At 43.4% G+C, this 23,812-nt stretch overlaps 1 protein-coding gene across 4 annotated transcripts in view; it reads right to left on the bottom strand.

Moving 5' to 3' along the window:
• Window positions 1–16,326: 16,326 nt before the first annotated feature.
• RUBCN (rubicon autophagy regulator) overlaps window positions 16,327–23,812 on the bottom strand; it is a 58,835-nt gene continuing 51,349 nt past the window's right edge. For 2 of the 4 annotated variants that reach the window (XM_058555993.1, XM_058555994.1), the window contains exons 15-21: window positions 23,332–23,477; window positions 22,703–22,767; window positions 21,983–22,221; window positions 21,351–21,412; window positions 20,743–20,896; window positions 19,549–19,642; window positions 16,327–19,324 (exon numbers count right to left, since the gene is read on the bottom strand). In XM_058555993.1, coding sequence (XP_058411976.1) covers window positions 19,146–19,324; window positions 19,549–19,642; window positions 20,743–20,896; window positions 21,351–21,412; window positions 21,983–22,221; window positions 22,703–22,767; window positions 23,332–23,477 — 939 coding nt within the window. In that variant the 3' untranslated portion in view covers window positions 16,327–19,145. The remainder of the gene's footprint in view (window positions 19,325–19,548; window positions 19,643–20,742; window positions 20,897–21,350; window positions 21,413–21,982; window positions 22,222–22,702; window positions 22,768–23,331; window positions 23,478–23,812) is intronic. The other 2 variants (XM_058555995.1, XM_058555996.1) reach the window with 1 other exon arrangement.

Below are 23,812 nucleotides of genomic sequence, written 5' to 3'. Positions count from 1 at the left end.
AGGCCTGCCTACTTCCCCCTAGCTGGAATGTAGGGATTAACTGAATTTACTGGGATTAACTTTTTCCCTCTTACTCTTAAAACCTGATTTTAACTTCTAACACGGCATTAATCCCCATCTCCATTATTGCTACAGCCTTCTTTCTGGAGGTGTGTATCCGTCTTCCCTACCAGCTGGTTGAAGGCAAGAAATGCATCTCTGTAGTTTTGGTGTCAAATAATTTTTGTTTAATTTTTGTTAAAAAGATCTGAATTGAACTTGGGCTCACACTTGAGCTCCCACAGAGTCTATGGGCCAGGAGAGAGCAACAGTTCCTAACAGTTCTGATGGTACCATCATAAAAATGACAGCACAATAAAGGAAAGGAAGTCCACCCCGTGGTGACCAAGCACCCATTCACTCATTCACTCATTCATTCATTCACTCATTCATTCATTTTATTCAATTGAGTGACTCTCTGAGCCAGGTACCATGGTGGATCGTGGACATATATTCCGCTGCCCTGCATCACTCGACCCCCCTCAAAACACACTTTCCAGGAGCTCAGTCTAGTGAACAGAGCGTCAGGATACTACAAGCAACCAGAAGGTCATCGTGTCATCGTTTTATTATGGTAAGTGCTGCACCACAGGGAAGAGGAAAGAGCCTCGGGGTTTGGTGGAGGGGCAGTGGGAGGCGATAGCTCGGGTGACTGCTCTGTGACCACTCCATTGGCTTCAGTCCAAGAGGCTAGCAGAAGTGGCAAGCCGTGTGGCCAAGAACAGGCCCAAACAGGGCTGGGGGAAGAACCCAAGGCTAACCCCTCCAGAACAATACTCTTTAAACATAGTTGACACTTTTATAGAGAAGAGGGTGAGCACGGCTGGGGAAGGGTGCAGAAGAAGGGCACTGGGCAGCCTCCTCCTGCCCTCGATGGTTCCCAGCGATCCTGCTCCAACCCCAAACTTGCAACCCCACTCATCAAAACCGAACACTGACCTTCCCCAGAAGTTCTTTTACAAAGCAATTCAATAACATGTCTGTTGTTACTTCAGCACGCCTCTTGAGGCCCACAGCCCCACAAAAATTGTCCTACCAATGACATCTAGTTTTCTGCCAAAATAAGTTCTGGTAAATACAACTTTATCCATCCCACTGCATTTCCAGGGATATTTTAGCAAACCTAATATGTTGGTGCCCACCAGTTGCCCAGTGAGTCTGCCCATTAATCTAGATCTGTGCTTGTCACATCACCCTCCCTCCTGTCCCCCACAGTTTACATTCTAGAGCCCCGTACTGCCTCTACTCACTTAAGTAGAGGACTCTCCAACCAAAACAGACCTTCCCAAGCTAATCGCCCAAGGACGGCTTGTAAATACAAACATGGCCACACAGAGAAGGCACATTAAGCACTGGTAGGTGCTTAGTAATTCCGAGTAAGTGAATTATTTAATTAATGAATTAGTGAACATTAGTCCCCAGAAGGCTGATCATGCCAGGGACAAAAATGATTGAATCAATGAATGAAAGAGACTAGAGACCAGGTCCCTCTGATCTGCTAGGCTGGCTTCTTACCTGTCTCCTGGTCTGGGGCCACAGGGCTCAGCCACAGCAGGAGGAGGAGAACCAGCCACATGGCTACAGGCATCGAGTAGAGACAGTGTTTCAGGGACCAAGGCTGGGGCTTTTAATACCCCCCAGCCCAGTAAGCTCATCAGGTATCTGCACCCTTGGAGAGGAGCCAGCTGACACCTGGGCAGCCACTGGCAGAGGACAGGGGTGTGGCACCAAGATAGTGGCACAGGTGTCCCAGCTGCTTGGAATAGCTTGCCAAGCAGAGGTAATGCAGGCAAAACCAATTTCCCATCTGCTGAGGTCTTTGAGCCTGTGGGAGGAGCAGAATCAGAGAAACCAGAGTGATGTTACTGTCGGGACTTTGGAGATCATCTCAGCATTTTATAGATAAGGATACTGAGGCACAGAGAAGATAAGAGCCTCTCAGTTCACACAGCTCAGTTGTTGTAGAGCTGAGGTGAGAACCTTGATCTCCTGGCTCTGACTCCTGTGTTCTTTCAACCAAAAAGTAGTGAGGGGATTCAGAGACGCCCCCTGGGAGGTCCCATCAGCCAAGGAAATCAGCTGGGCGGCTCTATTCCTCCCAGAGTTGGTACAAGTTATCTACACCACAGGGCTATTAGAATGCTGACAGAACAGGAGAAGGCTAAGGGGTAGAGATTTGAGGGGAATATCTACTATAGGAAAATGCGAAGAGGAAGGTGACTTCATTGGCCACTTGCAAAGTGCCTAACTATGATCTGGTATGGTTATACCCTTGGCCCAACCAGGTTTCTGTTCAATCTCTGCAAGTGGCAGAGGGTCTGCTTTAAAAGAGACAGTGAGTGCCTAAGACAGACTCAGTAGCCATTTCTAACCACACCCTGTCACCTTCCACTACAGAGGCCAGAAAAAGTAAATCTTACTTTCCCAACTTCCCTTCACTTGGTGATCAGTGATACAGTTCTGGCCAGTAAAACATAGATGGAAATATGCTGGAGAACTTCTGGAGTTTTGCTTTCTTATAAAAGGACCAGGCAGAAGAATAGAGCTTATCAGCACTCCTCCTTTTCCTTCTTCCTGTCTTTAATGGGATGTGACAGCCGTTCTCCAATCATGAGGCAACAATTACATGAGGATGAAAAGGCAACCTGTTAAGGATGGGAAAAGCCTGGGCATCATTGAATAACTGAAGCAGAGTCAGCAATTGCCTACCTTGGGGCTTCTTGGTATGTGAGGAAAATAAACCTCCGTTTCTTTGCCACTCTTAGTTGGGATTCCTGTAACATGCACTGAAAGCACAACCACGTAGTGATAATCTTTGGAAGTGCTCAGGTCAGGCTGGAAAACTAGCTCTCAGGGAGGCCATGGTGGAGGCTCAGTGGCACTCAGTGGGACGTTGGATACGATGACCCTCAGAAGTCCCTTCTAGCTCAGAGATTCTGGGGCACTATGAGATGGGGAATAACCTTTCCTTTTCTAACAGCCTCTGAATAGTTGCTGTATGGGACACAGATAGACTCAAGGGGTCGTAGGACCATAAATGTTTTCTGGCACTTTGTTATATCCCTAAAACTCACTGATTTAACAATACTATTTAAACACCTATTTCAAGCCAACTCTGAGGATTCAACAGTGAACAAGACAAACACAGTTCTGCCTTCAAGAAGCTTCAGTCTAGTGGTGAAAGAGACATACAAACTGGCAATTACAGTACAACATGATGATGACTATGTGAGAGCGAGACAGAGGAGGGGGACCTAACAGGGGCCTGGGATGGGAGATAGGGATGCAAGCAGGTGGGCTGGAAAGACTTTCTAGAAGTATATTGCTTACGCCATATGGGTGGCTTAAAACAAGAAAAATTTATTCCCTCAGATTTCTGGAAGCTAGACGTCTGAGATCAGGGCGATGCTCTCTTTGAAGGTTCTAGGGGAGGATCCTTCCTTGCCTCTTCCTGGCATCTAGTGGCTGGTCACAATCCTTGGTGTTCCTTGGTTTATAGATGCATCACTCCAATCTCTGCCTCTGCCATCACATGGGGTTCTTCTTGTGTGTTTCTGTGTCTCTCCTCCTCTTCTTATAAGGACACAAGTCATATTGGATTTAGGGCCCACCCTACTCCAGTCCGACCACATCTTAACTTGACGGCATCTGCGAAGACCCTTTTTTCACATTCACAGGTACCAGGGGTTAGGACTTGAACATCTTTTGGGAGACACGATTTAAGCCACAACAGTATTAAAATTTTATTTTTCACATTTAGGCCTTTAATATATCTGGAATTCATTTTTGTATTGATTTGAGGTGCGGATTTAAAAGAATTTTTTTCATATGGATAACCAATATTAAATAATCATGTACCAAATAATCTATTGCTTCCCCATTGATTTGTGATACCACCTCTGTCATGTATCAAGTTTCCTTATATGTATGGATCTATTCATGGACTTTCTATTTTGTTTCAGTGTTCTAATTTGTCTTTCCCTACACAGTGCCACATTATCTTAATCATGATAGCTTTAGAATATGTTTTGATATCTGTTAGAAAAGATTATTCTCCTTTAGAACTTCTTTGGCTATTTTTAGCCCTTTACACTTCCACGTAAATTAACACATTTATTTTAAATTCTCTTTCATATTGCTCTATTCTCTATAGTTCCTGGGATATGAATTTTCCCATTGCATCTGCTGATTCTTTCTCATGGCAGTTTATAACATTAATTTTTTTAATTAAACTTTTTATTTTGAAATAATTGTAGATGCGCATGCAATTGTAAGAAATAATACAAAGACCGACCACGTACATCTTACAGTTTCCCCCAACAGTAACATTTCACAAAACTATAATACAGTGTCACAAACAGGATATTAACTTTGAAAGAGTCAAGATACAGAAATTGCCATGGCAAGGATTCCTCATGTTGCCCTTTTATAGCCCCATTCATTTCCCTCCTACCCCAACCCCCTCATTAACCTCTGGCGACCACTAATCTGTTCCCCATTTCTATAATTTTGTGGTTTCAAGAACGTTATCTAAATGAATCATGCAGAATGTAACTCTTTGGAATTGGCGTTTTTTACTCAGCATAATTCTCTGGCGATTCATCCAGACTGTTGCATGTATCAATAGTTTATTCCTTTTTATTCTGAGCAGTATTATAAGGTATGGATGTACTACAGTTTGTTTTACCATTCAGCTGTAGAGGATATCTGGGTTGTTTTCAGTTTTTGACTAATAAAACCACTGTTAGCATTCATGTACAGGTCTTTGCATGAATATATGTTTTCATTTCTCTGCGATAAATGTGCAAGGGTGAAATTTGTGGATTGTATGGTAGTTGCGTGTTTAGTCTTGTAAGATACTGTTTTCCAGACTGGCTGTACCGTTTACATTCCCACCAGCAGTGAATGAGTGATACAGTTTCTTTGTATCCCTGCCAACATTTAGTATTGTTACTATTTATTATTTTAGTGATTCTGATAGATATGTAGTGATATCTTATGGTTTAAATTTGCATTTCCCTGGGGTCGGCCAGGTGGCTTAGCAGTTGAGTGCGTGGGCTCCGCTGCTGGCGGCCCAGGTTCGGATCCAGGGCGCGCACCGATGCACCGCTTCTCCGGCCACGCTGAGGCCGCATCCCACATACAGCGGCTATAGGGATGTGCAGCTATGGCATACAGCTATACACTGGGGTTTTGGGGGAAAAAAGGAGGAGGATTGGCATGGATGTTGGCTCAGGGCTGATCTTCCTCACACAAAAAAAAATAATAATAATTTGCATTTCCCTAATGGCTAATGATGTCAAACATCTTTTCATGGGCTTATTTGCCATCTGTGTATATTTTTCAGTAAAATGTCTCCTCATACCTTTTTCTCATATTCTAATTAGATTGTTTATTTTATTACTATTGAGGGGTTTTCTTAATTTTATTTTTTAAATTGAGGTGTAATTGACGTACAATATTTACTGTTGAGTTTTGAGAGTTCTTTTTTTTCTTTTAATTTTATTTATTTATTTTTTTCCCCCAAAGCCCCAGTAGATAGTTGTATGTCATAGCTGCACATCCTTCTAGTTGCTGTATGTGGGACGTGGCCTCAGCATGGCTGGAGAAGCAGTGCGTTGGTGCGCGCCCGGGATCCGAAACCGGGCCGCCAGCAGCAGAGCACGCACACTTAACCGCTAAGCCACAGGGCCGGCCCCTTGAGAGTTCTTTTTGTATTCTAGATGCTAGCTTTTTGTTGGATGTGTGGTTTGCAAATATGTTCTCCCAGTTTGTAGCCTCTCTTTTCATCCTTTTAACAGGGTCTTTGCAGAGCAAAAGTTTTTATTTTGATGAAGTCCAATTTATGGATTTGTCCTTTTATAAGGCATGCTTTTGGCGTCAAATCTAAAAACTCTTTGCCAAGCCATAGATCCTGAGATTTTCTCTCTTTTTTTCTAAAAGTTTTATAACTTTATATTTTACATTTAAGTCTGTGATCCATTTTGAGTTAATTTTTGTATAAGTGTGAGACTTACGTCAAGGTTCATTTTTTTGCCTGTGGATTTCCAATTGCTCCAGCACCATTTGTTGAAAAGGCTATCTTTCTTCCATTGAATTACTTTGCATTTTTGTCAAAAATCAGGTGGGCATATTTGTGTGAGCCTATTTTTGGGTTCGTTGTTCTGTTCCATTGATCTATGTGTCTATCCCTCCAACAATACCACACAGGCTTTGATTACTGTAGCTCTATAATGAGTCTTGAAATTGGGTAGAGCGATTCCTTCTTTTTCAAAATTGTTTTAGTTATTCTTATTTCTTTGTCTTTTCATATAAATTTTAGAATAAAGTTATCTATATAGACAAAAAAATCTTGCTGGAATTTTGATAGCACTTGCATTAAATCTGTATATAAATTTGGAGATAATTCACATCCTTACTATATAGAGTCTTCTAATCCATGAACATAACATATCTCTCCATTCATTTAGATCTTCTTTGATTTCTTTCATCAACAATTTGCAGCATACAAATCCTGTACATATTTTGTTTGATTTACACCTAAGTATTTCTTTCTTTCTTTTTTTGCTGAGGAAGAGTCACCCTGAGCTAACATCTGTTGCCAATCTTCCTCTTTTTGCATAAGGAAGATTCACCCTGAGCTAACATCTGTGCCAATTTTCCTCTATTTTGTACGTTGGTCACCACCAAAGCATGGCTGCCGACGAGTGGTGTAGGTCTGCACCTAGGAACCGAACCTGGGCTGCCAAAGCAGAGCACGCCAAACTTAACCACTAGGCCGTGGGGCTGGCCCCAATATTTCTTTTTTTTCTTTTTGTGATTGTAAATGGCATTGTATTTTTAATTTTGGTGTCCACGTGTTCATTGCTAGTATATAAAAATGTAATTGATTTTTGTATGTTTATCTCATATCCTGCAATGTTGCTAAACTCACTTATTAGTTCTAGGAGGGTTTTTAAAATAGATTGCTTGGGACTTTCTACGTACACTGAAATATGTACAAATGAAATAATATGATATCTGAGATTTCCTTCAAAATAATCTTGGTAGGGGTAGTGGGTGAGGATACAGATGAAACACAATTGACTGTGAGTTGATAATTGCTGAAGCTGACTTAATGGGTACATGGGGGTTCAGTGTACTACTCGCAATATCTCTGTATATGTTTGCAATTTTCTATGATAAAAAAAATGTTCTCAACTATTACTACATGTAAAAGCTGCAGGGGCGGGCCCTCATTGCAGGGTAAAGCCATAGCAGTTGCCCTGTCATTCAAAGCCCTTTATGGTCTGACTTTCTTTCTAACTACTCGATTATTCCTTGAACACTTTCCAAAGGACCCCTTCTCTATATGTTTCATAGCTGAAACACAGTTTCAACTCCTAACTCCTAGCTATCAAAAAGCTATCCTCGCTATCCTAGCCAGCAAAAAGAGGAAGATTGGCAATGGATGTTAGCTCAGGGTGAATCTTCCTCAGCAAAAAAAAAGAAATACTTAGGTGTAAATCAAACAACTAGCTAACACTGTTTTCAGTTCCAGCTCTGTGTTTTTGCTCCTGCTGCACTGACCCTCCTCTCTGTCCCTTCTCCGTTCTCTGAGCAGATTAAATCCCAACCAGCCTCTGTGAGTCAGCTCCAGAACCAAGAGCCTTTGAGGCCTCCCCTGATCACTCTGGCCACATTGATCTCACCCTTCTCTGACCTTCTGGAACTTTGTCTTTATCATTCACTCCAACATAACACAGTGGTTAAGAGAGGGGTTTTTGGAGCCAATCTGCCTGTATTTGGATCCAGGCTCCATGTATACCAGCTGTGTCACTTTGGGCAAGTTACTTAAACTCTCAACGCCTTAATTACATCTTCTATAGAATGGAAATGATAATGCTATCTACTCCATAGGGTAGTTCGGACGATTAATGAGTCATACATGTAAAGAATTTAGAATAGTGTCCAACACACGGTAAACATTCCATACCTAATGATTTCATTTGTGTAGTTCTATCTTATAACTAAATTATAAATTCCTAAAGGGCAGGAATGGCATCCAAACACTGAGTTATACACATGGTAGATGAAAAGAATCACACGCCCAAGATTTGGATCAGTTGAAGTCAGATAAGTAAAGTCAATATTTGATTGCACAATTTGTGGATTATTCCCGTCGTTTCCTTCTCTTTCACTCTTTCACTGCCTGTACCAGGGTTCTTTGCTTGCCAGCAACAGAAACTGACTCCTGCTAACTTAAGAAGAAAAAGGAATGTACTAAAAAGATTTGAAGGGAAGGCTAAAGAACTAGACTCAAAACAGGTTAAGAAACTGGCAGCCCCAGAGTCTGTGAGGCAGGAATGACAGTCTCATCACCATGCTACAATGAGTAAGTGCCAGCCCACTTTTTTGGTCATTGCCTTATTTATTCAAGATTTCAAGTCTAAGGAAAGAGTTCAGGCAATCCAGCTTGATCCACGTGTCCACCCCTTGGTTAGGGGTTTAAAAAAAACAAACATTTCTGGTAATGTTTTTATGGGAAAAGATGTTAACTAAGGACTGAAGAGAAGGTTTGACCTATCTATCTTTTCTCTGGGACTTTTGAGTCGACTGGCACATTGTGGAAAGAATGCAGGTTGGATAAATATTTCTGTTTAGCTGGTAAACTCTGCCTTTAGTTTTAAGACTATGGTAAGGGCAAGTAAGCGTGAATGAAGAGGTGGTTTCTGCTCACAAATGCTTATGATGGGAGCTCCATGCCAGAGTCAAATAGTGCTATTTGTAGTCTTTGGAATAATTGGAAGCCTCTTCCAATTATTTTTCTGAGAAGCCTCTGGAAAATTGTTCAGATGGTTGTTGCCTGGTCCTTTCACTCTAAAACCTGGCAGTCAAGAGGGCTTTTCCTGAGTCCCACTAGTCCTGTATTTGTCCTCCACTCCATCCTGACCCAGCCTTCCCAAGGACCCTGATTAGTCTGAACCCACCCCAGAAGCCAAAGTTCCTCCAGGACTAAAGTAATGGTGAGGACCCTACAAACTATCGAGGATGGAAAACAAGGTTTCTAAGCCTGGATGGGCAGATCATTTATGGAAGCTCCAAGGTGTCCTCTCTCTGCGTTCTCTCAGGACAGAGAGGCTGGACAGAGGCACCAGTTCTCCGAGGAACTGGACATGTGTCTGGGGAGATCAAGAAGGGAGGAATCCTGGATGTTTTCTGGGCCAACTTGGGTCAGCTTATCTTGTGCAGAAAAATGTTTGGGGGTATTCTAAAGCAATAGCTCTCTTGACTGCCCTTTGATATCTATACACTTTTGTACATTCCCTCTGCATTTCAAGGGCAAGAATTCTTTTCCCCAAAAACAAAACCAAACCAAAATTAACTCTCTAAATTATAAAAAATAATATGACCACTTTACAGATATTTCAACAAACAGGTAAAAAGGAAAAAAAATTACTCCATAATCCCATCATTTCAACAGAACCACACTTATTTTTATGTGTTTCCTTCTCTTCTTTTACGTATTTTTTCTTTAGGGACGTTTTTCCATAATCATGATAATGGTGTATATATACTTCTTTATTTATAAATTTCTTATTTTGGAATAATTTTACATTTACAGAAAAGTTGCAAAGATAGTATGAGAGTTCTTGTATACCCCCCACCCAATTTCAGTTTTCTCTAATGTTACCATCGTACATATTTCAAAACTAAAAGTCCAACATTGGGTGCCAGCCAGGTGGCGTAGCGGTTAAGTTCACGAGCTCTGCTTTGGCAGCCCAGGGTTCACAGGTTTGGATCCCGGGCGCAGACCAACACACCGCTTGTTAAGCCGCGCTGTGGCAGTGTCGCACATAAAGTAGAAGATGAGCACAGATGTCAGCCCAGGGCCAATCTTCCTCAGCAAAATAGGAGGATTGGCAACAGAGGTTACCTCAGGGCTAATCTTCCTCACACACACACACACACACACACAAATCCAACATTGGTTCATTACCTTTAACTAAACCCCAGACTTTATTCAGATTTTACCAGTTTTGCCACTGATGTTTTTCTGTCCCAGGATCCAACCCAGGATAGCACATTGCATTTAGTCATCTTGTCTCCTTGGGCTCTTCTGGTCTCTGAGAGTTTCTCAGTCACTCCTTGTTTTTAATGACCTTGACAGTTTTGAGGAGTACCAGTCAGGTATTTTGTAGAAAGCCCCTCAAATTGGGTTTGTCTTACGTTTTTCTCATGACTAGACTGAGGTTATAGGTTTTTGGACAGAATACCACAGAGGTGATGTGCCCATCTCATCACATCGTATCAGGGGTGCATAATATCCACATGAGGCCCATGGTGATGTTAACCTTGATTATTTGGTTATGGTGCTGATGGACAGATTTCTCCATTGTAAAGTTGCTATTTTTCTCTTTCCATACTCTTTTTTTTTTTGGAAATCACTAACTCCAGTCCACCCTCAAGGAGAGAAGTGATAGAGCTCCACCTCTTGGAAGGAGGAGAATTTACATATATTCTTGGGAATTCTTCTGTCAGGAAGATTTGTCTCTTCTTCCTCATTTATTTATTCAATCATTTATTTATATCAGTATGGACTCAGGTATATTTGACATATGCTTTTTCTCCCTTTTTTTCATACAGGATTGTGTGATAAGATTTTTTCCCATGTTACTATCATGGCCTTTATAACCATCATTTTAATGATTGCATTTATTTTTGGATATTTTCCATTATTAACTTTGTGGTCTCATAAATTATGCCACAGCAAACATCTTTTGAAAGAGTACTCTGTGATTCTTTGTATTCAACTCTGGCATGGTGTCTGGAACACAGAAACATAGTAAGTGTTCAATAGATGTCTATTTGGGATGGATGAATGAATGAATGAATGTTGGGCTGTCAATGTAAGCCAGTGGTCTTTTTTTTCCCTTCGAACGGGCTTCTCACTCTTGGCCTATGAAGATCTCAAGTCTAAGTTAAATGTTTGGAAGAGAAGCTTGAGAACTTGCTGGAAATCAAGCTCTGGCTTCCTGTGAATCACACCTAGTTTGTAACAATAAACAAAAGTCCTTAGAGCAAGTAAAGATTTGGTACTGTAAGCTATTTTTCTATCTCTGGTTTGAAAACATTTGGATATTTTATCAGCTTCAGCAGTCTTTCACATGGCTTTATCCTTCTTCTCTTAGCTTACTTTGTAGACATGAAGATTTTTAAATACCTAGGGTGTTTTTAAGGCATATAAATATCATCATATCTCCCAGGTTAGTCCCTGACAATGAAAAGGTAGCAGTTTAATAATAAAGTGAGTGAAAGACATTTGGAATGTTATCTTCTCTGATTACGACTGCTGGACAAACAAAACAGAAATAGTTGCAGACAAGGTAGCTGAGGGAGGAGAAGGGAGATGAGGACATTTTCACCACTTCAAGATTTGGGAAAGTAACCACTGCAGAGATTTGGTGGCAAGAAAAGAGATAAGAAAGCTGACAGGGGAGGTTATCAGAGGCAAGGTCAGAACAATCCTGTCTCATGTCCCACAATGTACTTCTGATCATTCTTGTTCCTTTTGAGAGGCAGCAAGGGAAAAACACTACCAAGAACAGAATGTTTCCCAAGCGGTTCTCCCACTCTCCAAAGAGTCATGTCTATTTGTATTGAAAGGTGATGAATAGTTGAACCCACACAGACTCTAAGGGGGTGGGTACCCATAGAATTTGTCTTTATTGAGTCCCCTGTGGATCCCTGATTGGGGGAATAACAGCAGGGACACCTTAAAGACAGATTGTACAATTAGACTAAGAGAACCCCTGGGTCAGTTGGCTTCATATTCATCTCAGATTTGGGTGAGTGTTCTGTTCAGGCTCTTTCGGTTGGAAGAAATCAGACCTGCTCAAGTTGCTAGTAATAAGGTCGAGAACAGTTATTACAAAGATCCATGTAGCACATTCACCTGACTTCAGGACCCCAGTGACAACATGGCAAAGGGAGGCAGCCAGGAAGAGAGTGTGTGGGCTGACCCTGCCAGGGCTTCCTTTCTGCCTAAGACTTCAGCATGGGTTCTTCTGGCTCAATTTGGCAGGGCTTGTGCTGAGTCTTTGGGGATATCACTAGGTTTTTGCAGAAGGAGGGCTGCTGAGCTTAGAGTGATTAAAGAGGACAGGTATCAGACGGTGGTAGGTCAGGGCCATTGCTGCTGCAAAGGCAATTCTTGTCAGGAAGGACCCTCAAAGGGTCACTTCATCTGTCCATTGCCTCTATGTAGAACAGGCTGTTCCTTACAGTCAAATGGCCACCTGGAATTCATTCATTCATTTCCTTGTTTGTTTGCTGTTCTCTTAGGGAAAATACTAAATAACAAGATTGTGCAAGGGCCGGCCCCGTGGTTTAGCGGTTACGTGCACGTGCTCCACTACTGGCGGCCCGGGTTCGGATCCCGGGCACGCACCAACGCATCGCTTCTCCGGCCATGCTGAGGCGGCATCCCACATACAGCAACTAGTAGGATGTGCAACTATGACATGTACCTATCTACTGGGGCTTTGGGGAAAAAAAGGAGGAGGATTGGCAGTGGATGTTAGCTTAGAGCCGGTCTTCCTCAGCAGAAAGAGGAGGATTGGCATGGATGTTAGCTCAGGGCTATCTTCCTCACAAAAAATAAAAATAAAACAATTTAAAAAGTTGTGTTTAAAAAAAAAAAAGATTGTGCGAGAAGTGCTCTAACAGGAGGTTTAGAGAGAATGCCAAGGGCTCACGGACAATGGGTAGAGTGGAACACAGGGAAGCATGGTATAGCTGTTAGCTCTTTAAAGAAGGAAAGATCAAGGGGTATTTGGGAAACTGCTAGTAGTTCAGAGAATGGCAGGAGATGAGGTTAGGAAACTAAAGGGTCGCCATGTATTGAAGATCCTTTATGTACAAGGAGAAGGAAGCAAACTTTATCTTATGGGAAGAGAAATACTGGTGAGTTTTAGGCAGGGGAGTATGACTCCACAGTAATGTTTTCCATCCTCCCCACTGCTCCAATCTCCTTATCCCCAGTACGAAGGGCAATCTGGCAATATTTATCAAAATTACAAATGCACATACTTTTTGTACCAGCCATTCCACTTTGGAGAATTTCTCCTACAGATACACTTGCACCCATATGAAATGATATACGAACAGGTTTTTCACTGCAGCACTGTTTGTATTAGCAAAAGATTGGAAACAACTTAAATGCCCATCAATAGGTAACTGGTCAAATAAATTATTGTCCATCCATACAATGGAAAATGTGCATCTATAAAAAAGAATAGGGCAACTTCATGTACGGATATAGAAAGTTCTCTAAGACATACTGTTAGAATAAAAAGCAAGGTACATAAATGTGTATTAGTATGCTAATTTTTAAAGAAGGGTGAAGAATAAGAAATGTATATGAAATTTGTTTGTATTTGCATAAAGAAACTCTGAGGATAAACAGAAAAGTAATGAGTGGCTACCCAAGAGAGTGAGGCAGAAACTGGGCACATGGCTATAGAAATGGGAGGGACTTTTCACTGTATACTGTTTTTGTGGATTTTAAGCATATGAATGTATTAGAAAATTAAATTTAAATATTATTGAATAAACAAAAGGGAGAGACAGAAAGAGAGAAAGGAAGCTCTCTTTCATTCCCTTTTCCTTTGCAGGCTTCATTCCTAGCTTTTCACCTCGTCAGGACTTTCTTTTAGTTAGATCTGTAGTTGCAGGGCTTCCAGTGGTTAAGGGAGAAATATACAAACCTTCTTTTAGTCCTTTGTGTAGAGAGACCCATTGTTGGCATCTAGGTTAAATTTCTTTCTTCAGATTCTGAGTAGAAAAAGGCTGGGAGGTGAGGGGGAGAGGAGAGAAAGGTGCCTTTTACTTCCTTGGTTTCCTCCCACCCCTGCTAGTGCTGAAGCAGTGGGCCTGCTGTGGAAATAGGAATTTGGGGGAGAAACTGGGAGGCTGGCTTCTGTTCTGCAGTGGGCCAGTGGGGAGAGAAAACCAGTTGCATCACTGTTTGAAAGGAAAACAGATGAGAAATTCCCAGGGCTGTGAGAGAAAAGAACAGGACTTACCAAAGGCTTCTTGCCTAAAGGTTACAGGTCATCTGTGCTGCTGCTGTGGTTCAGACTTGCGTCTTACTGGTCTGCTGCAGCTTCTCAGGGGGCTGGTCACTAAAACTCCCACCTACAGCCTAAGAACCTTCCCACACTCAAGGTTTATTTTAACCCACTAACTCTCACCCTGCTCGTCTGGTATTACGTGTACCTCCAAAGAGCCAGAGCATAGCTCTCTGCTCTCTCTTCCTCCTCCAGAAGCAGTTCACAGAATTGAGGCAGGCCAGGGTATATGCAAAGCACACACTTGTGTTCTCCACGTTCCTACAAGAGTAGTGCTAGGCAGATTCTCTCTCCTTTTTAATCACATTCATCTTTGATCCCAAGAACATCAAGTTCACAATGGGAAAGCTTGGACCATGTGGCAGTTGCTATCACTACAGCTTTAAAAGCAAGCAGTTTAATATCCTGGAGATTGGATATGGGAAGACTGTAGCTGATCAGGGCAGAAGAGCCAGCAGGATACGGTGGGCATAGTGATCCCTTTCTCTCATACCCTAAGCCAAAAGTTCAAAGGAAAAAGGAAGCAAAGTTGGGCCTCACTCTAACCAGGATGCTATAAAGATCATGCCTACTCTTTACACCATTAGAGGGTATAGTAAACCTACACACACTGGGGGCCACAGAGAATGATGAATAACATAGTCAATGCCACAATGGACAACTGTCCAGCTCACAGTTCCCCTTTCCTTGGGGTGAGTCCCCAACACAGCCATAACTCTACTCTCTGGCCTGCCTCGCTGGTAGTAGGCTCAAGAAAAGGCCTGCAGACCCTGCAGCAGAGGTTCCCTGAGCTGCCCTGGTCTCTGCCCTTCCGGACACTTGGTTGTTAATTTTCCTTGGATTCTGTAACGTATCCCAGTATCTTTCCAATATCTTGCCTCCCGCCTTTTGTTCCACGCTTTAAAATGTCAGAGTCAGAGCAGAACATTTGGGATTTATCTTTTTAGAGGTTTTTGGGTAATGAGGTGACAGTGATGATGCTGATATGACACACCCTAGTCCAAACATAATCTACTTCCTGAACTACTGCAGCCACCTCCCTCAAAGATCCCACTGCTTCTACTCTTGTGTTACTCTAGTTATTCTCTGCAAAGTGGACACTGACATTTTAACCAGATCTGTCACTCCTCTGATTAAAACTCTTCAATGGCTCTCCAATATTCTTAGAACAAAATCTAAAATCCTTAGCTCCCAATGTTCTTGGAATAAAACCTAAAACTCCTAGTAAGTCCTTCTTGCAGTTCCTTGCCCAAACTCCTCCTGTCTCAGGACCATCACATGTGCTCGTCCTGGTCTGGAGCCCTTTTCTCTCTACTCTGAACCTCATTCTTTGGGTCTTGGTTGAAGTATCACTTTCTCAGGGGCCTTACTTATCTCCAACCTAAATTAAGTCCCCTTGTTATTTATTTTTTTAATAGCATCTACTCTCTCCCTTCATAGCTGTTATTACAACTTGCATTACATATTCATTTTGGTGACTTGAAAGCAATGTCTATCTCCCCTCCAACACGTTAAGGGTAGAGACTGTCTCCATTTTGCTCCCTGCTGTAGCCCCAGAGTCTAGCAGAGAAACCGGCATATAGTTGGTACCCAAATATTTGATGGATGATTCAATAGGAAGAGACTGACATAGCTGGAGATGCTTGAGATGTAAGCTAAGAACCTGAATTTGTGTGCTAGTGGTAGAAAAGGAATGAGATAGATTTATTTTAAAGAGAAAAATCAACAGAACTTGATAACAGGTGGTGGAAGGAGGTAATGCTTTACTAGCTGAACATGTCACTTGACTCCGAGAGGAAGACAACTAAATTTTCAAACTGGGGTGACTAATGGTTAGGTTTGGGGAAATATGATATTTATGTTAGTTTTAGATACATTGGTTGGAGACGACCAAAGGACATCGAAGAGGAAATGTTCAGAAAGTTGCAGGGTGGGGCTGGAGCTCCAGTGGGCCAGGAGCGTAAAAGAAACTCAGAGCCAGTTGTTCATAGAAGTGGGAACTGAAGCATCTAAGACAATTCAGATGTTATGGAGAGGAAGATTTACGGCACTTTAAGAGACAGTTACACCAAGGGGCTGGGTAAGGCACACCCACGAACTGGAAAGGACTATGGGCCACAAAGACTGTATACATGAAGAAACAAAAATTCAGAAGTGATCTGCTCAAGGTCATATAGCAAGTCAGTGATGAAGCATTCCAACCCACTTTTCCCGACTTGTAAGGTCCACTTTTCTTTGCATTATAACACAGAAACCTTCTGAATTTTCAGACATGCCTGCTTTACAGTAGACACTCAGTACTACTTCCTCATAGTCAAGGCAGGCAAATAAAAGGCAGAATTTCATTTCCATAGTTTATTAAAGATGACAATGAACTGTCAGGCTATGTATGAATTACAGCAAGTAGAAATCCAGTTCAGAACACAAGTTGTACACACACAGAATATCTCTATTTAGACTCTTGCTCCTCTTATATTAAATCAACAGAAGCTCTAAAGCCTTGGTAGAGAAAGTCAGTAACAGCCTCATTTAAGTGGAAAATATTTACTTTCCACTCTTCTGCTATGTCTTGAATCTTGTCTCCACCTTGTAAGCAAACTTTTTTTCCCTTTATTTATAAAAAAGAACACTTCTTCCCTCTCATTTCATTCAGAAGGAACTCTCTTCAGTGCATTCAAAGCTTTTCCCCACAATAGCAGGGGATTTTCAGATACTGGTAAGTTACAAAGTGCTTTCAAAACATCCCATCCTCTTTCCTCTCTCCTCTTACTCTCAAATAAATAAATAAACAAATGGGTATTTGGACAGTGATGACAGCAGACTGTCAGGGTCACTAAAACAGATATGCAATCAAAAAGGATGGAGTGGCGGAGGTGGAGAAAAATAAGTGAAAAACAAGGAGCATGTAAGATCGTTGAGTTCAGCTTTAGAAACTGTCAGCATTTTCCATCTTTTGTTCCTCTGCTAATATGAAACAGGCAGGACAATAATGAGAGTACATCTCTCCTCCAGTGTACTGACTTGGAGTAAGGAGTTGGATTTGTAATTTAAACCAAAACTGGAAGTAGAGATCACCATTTTTTACAAACCCCTGTCTGAATCTGAGGCCTAACCCTTAGTAAGACTTGAGTTTTGTGGGGTCATTCCCAAAGCTCCTTAAAGGACAAGGGAGCTTCTAGTCGGCCCTTCGAAACTGGGCTGGGCTAGAGGCCTTGGCTTTCAGAGCCTCCCCTCTGAACTGAAGGGAGAGCAGCCTCAGGGTCTTCCAGCCTGATGCAGCTTCAGATCCCAGTCTGACAGAGAGGGACCAACGCCATGGGCCAATTCCTCCCTGCTCCTGCCCTGGTGGAGCCTCAGCTCTGGCCATTACCTTACTGCCCCTCTACTTCCCGTGAGCCTCCTGGTTGCCTCCAGCCCAGGCACTCATCAGCTTCCACCAACCACGTGCAACTTTCTGTTCAGCTTCCTAGGGCAGTGCCCACACCAAGTTTTTTCTACTAGCAACTAACTATGGAAAGACAGGTACACAGGAAGAAGTCAGTCTCAGAACAAAAATGCCGTGGGCTTTTGTTCACAGAGCTGCCGGCTCTCGGAGCAGCGACCCTGACCAGTGTTTTACATAGAGGTCAGGAGCTACAGCAACTTAAAGAACACCACAAACATATACACGGTCCCATCAAAAACTTTTCCCATCAAAACACATATTTAAAAAAAAGGGGGTAGGTGTGTTAAAATTAGTACTATGAAAAAGAATGACTGAACATACGAATATCACCAGGCTAAAGAGTTAAGTGCATAATAGGCATGAAGGCTCTTGTTATCCCAAGAACACAGGAACATTCACACTCACATCCACAAGTTGTCAAGTTCTCTAACACTACTAATAGCAGGAAGCTTTTTCCCCAACTTTGATGAAAGAAACCAAGGCAAGACATCAGCCATCAGGGAGGGTCCCAGCTCTACTGCAAGAAGGGGAGAGAAAGAATGGAGTTGGGTTTTCCTTTTACTCAGAACCACAATGACCATCTAACAGAGGACACAGTGGCAAGAGACCCGCTAATAAGATGGCTAATGGGGTTTCTGGTCTCAATTTAGGATGGCATCAGGGACTTGCCTGAGCTTGAAAGATTATAGCTGCCCCAGAGACAGGTTGACTAGAAGGGACCTTATCACCTAAGAGGTGGGCAGCAGCTCCTCTGACTGAATAAATGCTCCTTAAGCAACAGAGCTATAGCCTCACCTATGCTTGGTGTAAGGCTATGAATGCGCCTGGCCTAAGCATCAGTTCTGTTCTTTGCTTCAAGCTCACCAGGGTGGATAAAGAAAGTCAGCTTGCGACATCACTATGCCTAGAATATTTCAAACGAAGAAGTCATGGCTGCCTCCTTGAGGTCTCTGAGGATTCCAAGGTAGTAATAATGTTGTTTTTATGGCCTTAAAAATACCTAAATAAGCCGGACAGAATGCCCACAATGTAGTCCAATTCTCTGCTGCTTCTCCTCAGGGCACAGTCTGACCCTATTTCAGGATTTGGAGAGAAAACTCCATCCTCCTGTTTCAGCAGCAAAGGAGAAGTGAGTTGGTTGAGAATGGCCTGGCTCAGAAGCTCCAGAACTAAAACAAAGTAAAACTGGAAATGACACTTGAGATGCAGCTGAAACCAGATCTGGTCTAAGTGGAGAAGGCCATGGATGAAAGAATTGGGTCCCACTGTCCATCCCTCTGACAGAGGTACTAGAAGCTTCACTTAAGGACCCATGTGTCAGTTCTGATGGAAATACTTGGTACCCACAAATTGTCACCACAGGCTGGACCCCATCAACCTAACAAAGGTTGACTATACATGGACTCTAGACAAGTCATAAAAAATAATAATGATAATAATTCAAAAAAAAAAAAAACAACTCAAGTGGGGAAAGTCCTTAAAAGGGTGGCTCAGTTCTGCACAGTCTAGTGTGACTCTAGCCCCTAGAAAGAGGGCTTAATGTGCTTTCTTCAGGTGGTCTCTAGGACGGTGGCCTCTAGGGCCAAGGCTTCAGTGGGTTCCTCCTCGTAGTCTGACATGTAGGACTCCAGGCTCTGCTTGGCCAGCAACTCCCGCCGGGCCTGGAGCCGCTCACACCGAGGACAGGTCCCAGACTTGAAACAAGCTTTATGGTAACATGCTTTACACTCTGCAGGTTGGGAAGATGAGAGAGAAGAGAATAATATTTTTCATCTCAAGTTGGAAGTCACTGCCACAGCCCCTTCCCACCACCGTTGCTCGGTGTGCCTGTGGTGAAACACAGGGAGTTGCTGAATCAAACCAAACTCTTACTAATAGGGGTGGCTGAAGGGAAATAAATTAGCTTTGTGTTCAGGCTTGTTTGCCCACTCCACACCTGGCACCAGCCCTCACCTTCACAGGTCCGGCACTTATGGAGCTCAAAAGGAAAGATGATGTCATCCTCATTCTGACAGAACTCACAGATGAAGCCCTTGGCTTGGCAGAGCTGCAGAGGAAAGGGACAGGCAGCAAAATGAGAGGCAGCACACCAGGAGCTGGCACAACAGCGTGAACACAAGTGAGGGGAGGGCAGCATATAAATAAGACTTGAATGGGCTCTCAGGGGTTCTCCTGCCTCCTGGGAAGAGATCCCAGCTGGACTTAGAAGTATGATAGCTAAACTGGGGCAAGGCTGGGCAGAGTTAGACAAAGCTTTAAGGTGGACACAGGAGAGGCATGAGTTTGAGAAACTCCAACCACGAGAGTGGCTCTCAATGAAGAGATGAAAAGAAGGACGGACGTGCCACAAAGGGCTTCTTCCTAAAGACAAAATTCCAGTCTGGGTAATGATCTTATTTTGAAATAGGAACCATAGCCAATTAAGATAAAATGTGAAGGCGAGGATATTTCTCCCAAATAACACCTAGCCTTGAGTCAGACCATAGTCAAGTCTTCCAATTCCCCCCGCTACACAGGGTCTCTATACATGTCTCATTTTAAGCTCTACTTTTGGGACTGTCACAAGAATACAAACTGGACATATTCTAAGATGGGAAATTGTAAGAATGGAATTACTAAATTTCTGGCATGTTGGGTATATCAAGAACAATAATATCTTGCGTCTATAGAATACTTAAAGTTTACAAAATGCTTTCACATAAACTATTTCATCAATCCTCAAAAACTGAGAAGAAAGGATAGTAGCTATTATTTATTATCTTCATTTTAAAGACAAGAAAATTGAGGCTTATCTCAGAGGGCAAAGTACTTCCTTTGGTCACAGTGATTGAAAATGAGAAAGCCAAGACCCAGTCCCTCTCCAGACTCTAATTCAAGGTTCTCCTCTCATGTCATGACAATTCTATAGCAAAGGCTTGCTTAGTCCTGCCCGTTACCCATGACCAATGCCAGCACCAAATCCTCGTCTAATTCTAGGTTCTTTAGATCTGAATGATTTAGCTGTTCACCAACCCAGGGAAGAGCAACCCTGTCCAGTTTCTCTCTTTCAACTCCTCAGAACTGAATGGCAAGAACCCTGGGTCCACTCCACTCCCCGTATCCCTAAGAAAGAGCCCAGTTGCATGCTAAAGCGAGACTTTCTTTTACCATGCATCGCTCTACATGGGCAGCCCCCGCCCTGGTGAGCTCAGCAAGCCGGGGCCCCAGCTCCCCCTTCCTGGTTGCAGTCAGGTCATTCAGCGAGTATAGGTGGAGATCCTCTGTCAGGTGGCCCGGAACTGTGTCAAAGGCATCCAGAAGCCTACAGGAAATGAGAGGAAGCAGGTGGGAGCAGAGAATGAACACCTTGTGAGGCACATCAGAGAAGGATCTCTATCCAGAAGCAGGATAGGGAAGGGAAGGGCCCCAGGCAGAGCTAACGAGGATGGTCAACACTGAGCCAGCCTAGGTGTTCCAGACCACCTAGCCCTCCCACACTACCAGGAGTCTGGATGGCAAAAGTGACTTTTACTCTGCAGAGTGATTCTACCAATTTGCAAAGAGTGGTAGGCCTGCCCTGGATAGAATAACCAAATTTCCCCTTTCAGAGAGAAGGATACAGACACAGTTACTGCTATAGGCTTCTCATTTACCATTTCTGGAATTTTCTGCACGATTCCCCTACTCTCCTTCACATAACAAGGGCCAACTGCCAGAATGTTTCTTTCAGAGACATTAACCCAGCCAGAGGCCTCTGGGCTCCACACAAGACTTACTCTTTGGCCAGTCGGCATGTCTTGAACATGTTCTTCATGTGATACAGCTGGATCCGTAGCAGCTGAAGAAAAAGACATTGGTGGGGGGGTGGGGGGGTGGCGGTGGCAGGTAAGAGGGGGTAAGAAGAAGAGAGAAACAATTGTTAGAACAACAAGTACATTTAAACCCTGTGGGTCTGGAAGCTCTGCATGCAACAGCCAGAGCCAGACTGTTCTCTACACCTATAACTCAACAACTTGCTTCAAAGTGACCTCCAGGCAGGGAAGGCCCCTCTGTTAGGTCAGTCTGCCCAAATCACATACACAGCTGGGAGCCGCTGAGAAACCCAGAATTGGAATTTCCCACCTGATACCCTATTCTCCATTCAGTAATATTTTGGCTTTTGCCATCGAGTGCTATCTACAGCTTCAGAGCTGCCATTGCCAGGTTTGAGACTCTAACTAGATAGATACTTGGGAAGTGGCAAGAGATTAACAAAGTGTATAGAGAAAGTGTGAATGATGAGATGGTTATAGCTCTGACGTGGTGACAAAGAGAAGTGCGGTGATCTTGGGAAAGCCTGTATGAACAGAAAGAGGGGATAAGGGGATGAGAAGGGTAATCTATGATGAGGCCTTTTCAAGGGTCTTACCCGAACTTGATTGAGCAGCTTGACCTTCCTATAGAGGGCACTGTTGATGTCCTGCACATTGAAGAGAGGATCGTTCCAGATCTTAATGAGCAGGTCCTTGGAGAAATTGCTGACATAGTACTTGCTGAAGTCCCACTTGCGCAAAACCCGGCTGGGGATGACCATCTGGGCATTCTCGTGGCAGCACTGACAGAAGTACTTGCCCAAGTACTCACAGTACCGCAGCCGCTTAATATAATCTGGAAAAACCAGAAAGTCAAAGGTCAGACGTGGCTCTCCCATCTATAAGCTGGTGAAGCAGCTCTGCTGTTCCTTTTGAAAGAGCAGGAAGGGATGGCCAGTGGGCTCCAGCCACCTCTATTTGAGCTCTCAAAGCTGGCAGAAACCCACATGGTGGGGCCTATGGTTTCTGTGTCCCAATCTGAAGGCCACTGAGGAAACAAACCCTGCCAGAGTTGGTAAGATCCAGCCTCCAAAAACCTGACCGAAAGTGTCCAATTTTCCCCAGTATAGAATTCTGGCAATGTGCTCCCAGAAACAATTCCCCTCTGACTGCCAGTGATCTTGCCTAGTCCTACCTTCTAAGTCCAGGCCCCTTCTTTCTCTTTCCCTAGTTTTGCTCTGTCACCTCCTCTTACTATCTTTCTGATCAGCCCCTCTCCCAAGTGTGCAAGAGAGTAAACCACTGGAGGCAATATGGGGGTCAGAGAAGATGCTCACCAGGGTCAGTCCGGATGCCACATCCTGCACAGCGGTAATTCTGCTTGGCCACAGCAATTTTCCTCCTGAGGAAAGGGGAAGGAGAGGGGATTGGCAGCCTCTGAGACGTAAAGGATGAGGGTACAAACATAGGGCTCTTGTTAAATATGGGAAGATAAGGGAATCCACCTATTTTTTTAGAGTTGTACAAAATGAACCTGTTGGGAGAAACTATTCAAACCGAGGATGTATAAGGTTAGAATTTAGGTCTAGGTAGTGACTCTCCCCAACAATGAACCACACTTGCTGTACAAATGTAAGAGATGAGAAAGAGTAAAAAGGAGAGAACAATAGGAAAGAAAAGCGTCCATCCATCTTAAGAGAAGAAAAACCAGTAAGCTCAGAAAACTACTGGGAGGAAGGTGACAGGTTGGGAAGGTCAGTGATAAAACAGTCACGTCTGGGAAGGAATGGGAGGATTAAGAGTAAGACTTGAGGACAAGATGGATAGTGCTCTCCCTCTGCCTTTAAATGAACAGAATTGTGTGGGAGGTACAGCTGGAGGCAGAGACAAGAGGGTGAGGAGACAGCCCTGATAATCCAAAGAGGATGTATTCATTTTCCAAAGGGCATAGATACTGGCTACTCACGTTGGGGCTGGATGAACATTAAATATTATCTGAGGCCGGGGTGGGGCCCACTCCAGGTTGCCACGAACACGAATACGCAGCTTGTAGATATCAGCGTGCTGCCCGTCATCTGGTGAGATGGGCAGTGAGTCAGGGATGGGCAGGAGCTGCAGGAGAAAAGCACAGGGTGATGGGACATGGACAGTCCAGGGGAACACATATGCTTGACCCTCCGGCCATGATAGAAGCATAGTTAATGAAAGACATTTCAGGAACACCACAGGTAAAGGCTTCAGGGAACCTTGGCCCTTGAAACAAACCATAAGTCACCAGGGTACTGGAAGTGAAAGCTTGGGTTCCAAGAAGAAAAAGGAACAGAAACAGCATCCCAGTGAGGTGGTACCCATTGCTGATGCTGTCCCTGAACCCATCCCAAGACCCTTGGTACGCCAGGGTGCTTCATGCCTTACTCAACTGCAGAGCAAAGAAGAATCTGAACAAT

This window comes from Diceros bicornis, chromosome 15 (assembly GCF_020826845.1).
Source record: "Diceros bicornis minor isolate mBicDic1 chromosome 15, mDicBic1.mat.cur, whole genome shotgun sequence".
Taxonomy (NCBI): domain Eukaryota; kingdom Metazoa; phylum Chordata; class Mammalia; order Perissodactyla; family Rhinocerotidae; genus Diceros; species Diceros bicornis.
This window is presented reverse-complemented; position numbering and strand designations above follow the sequence as displayed.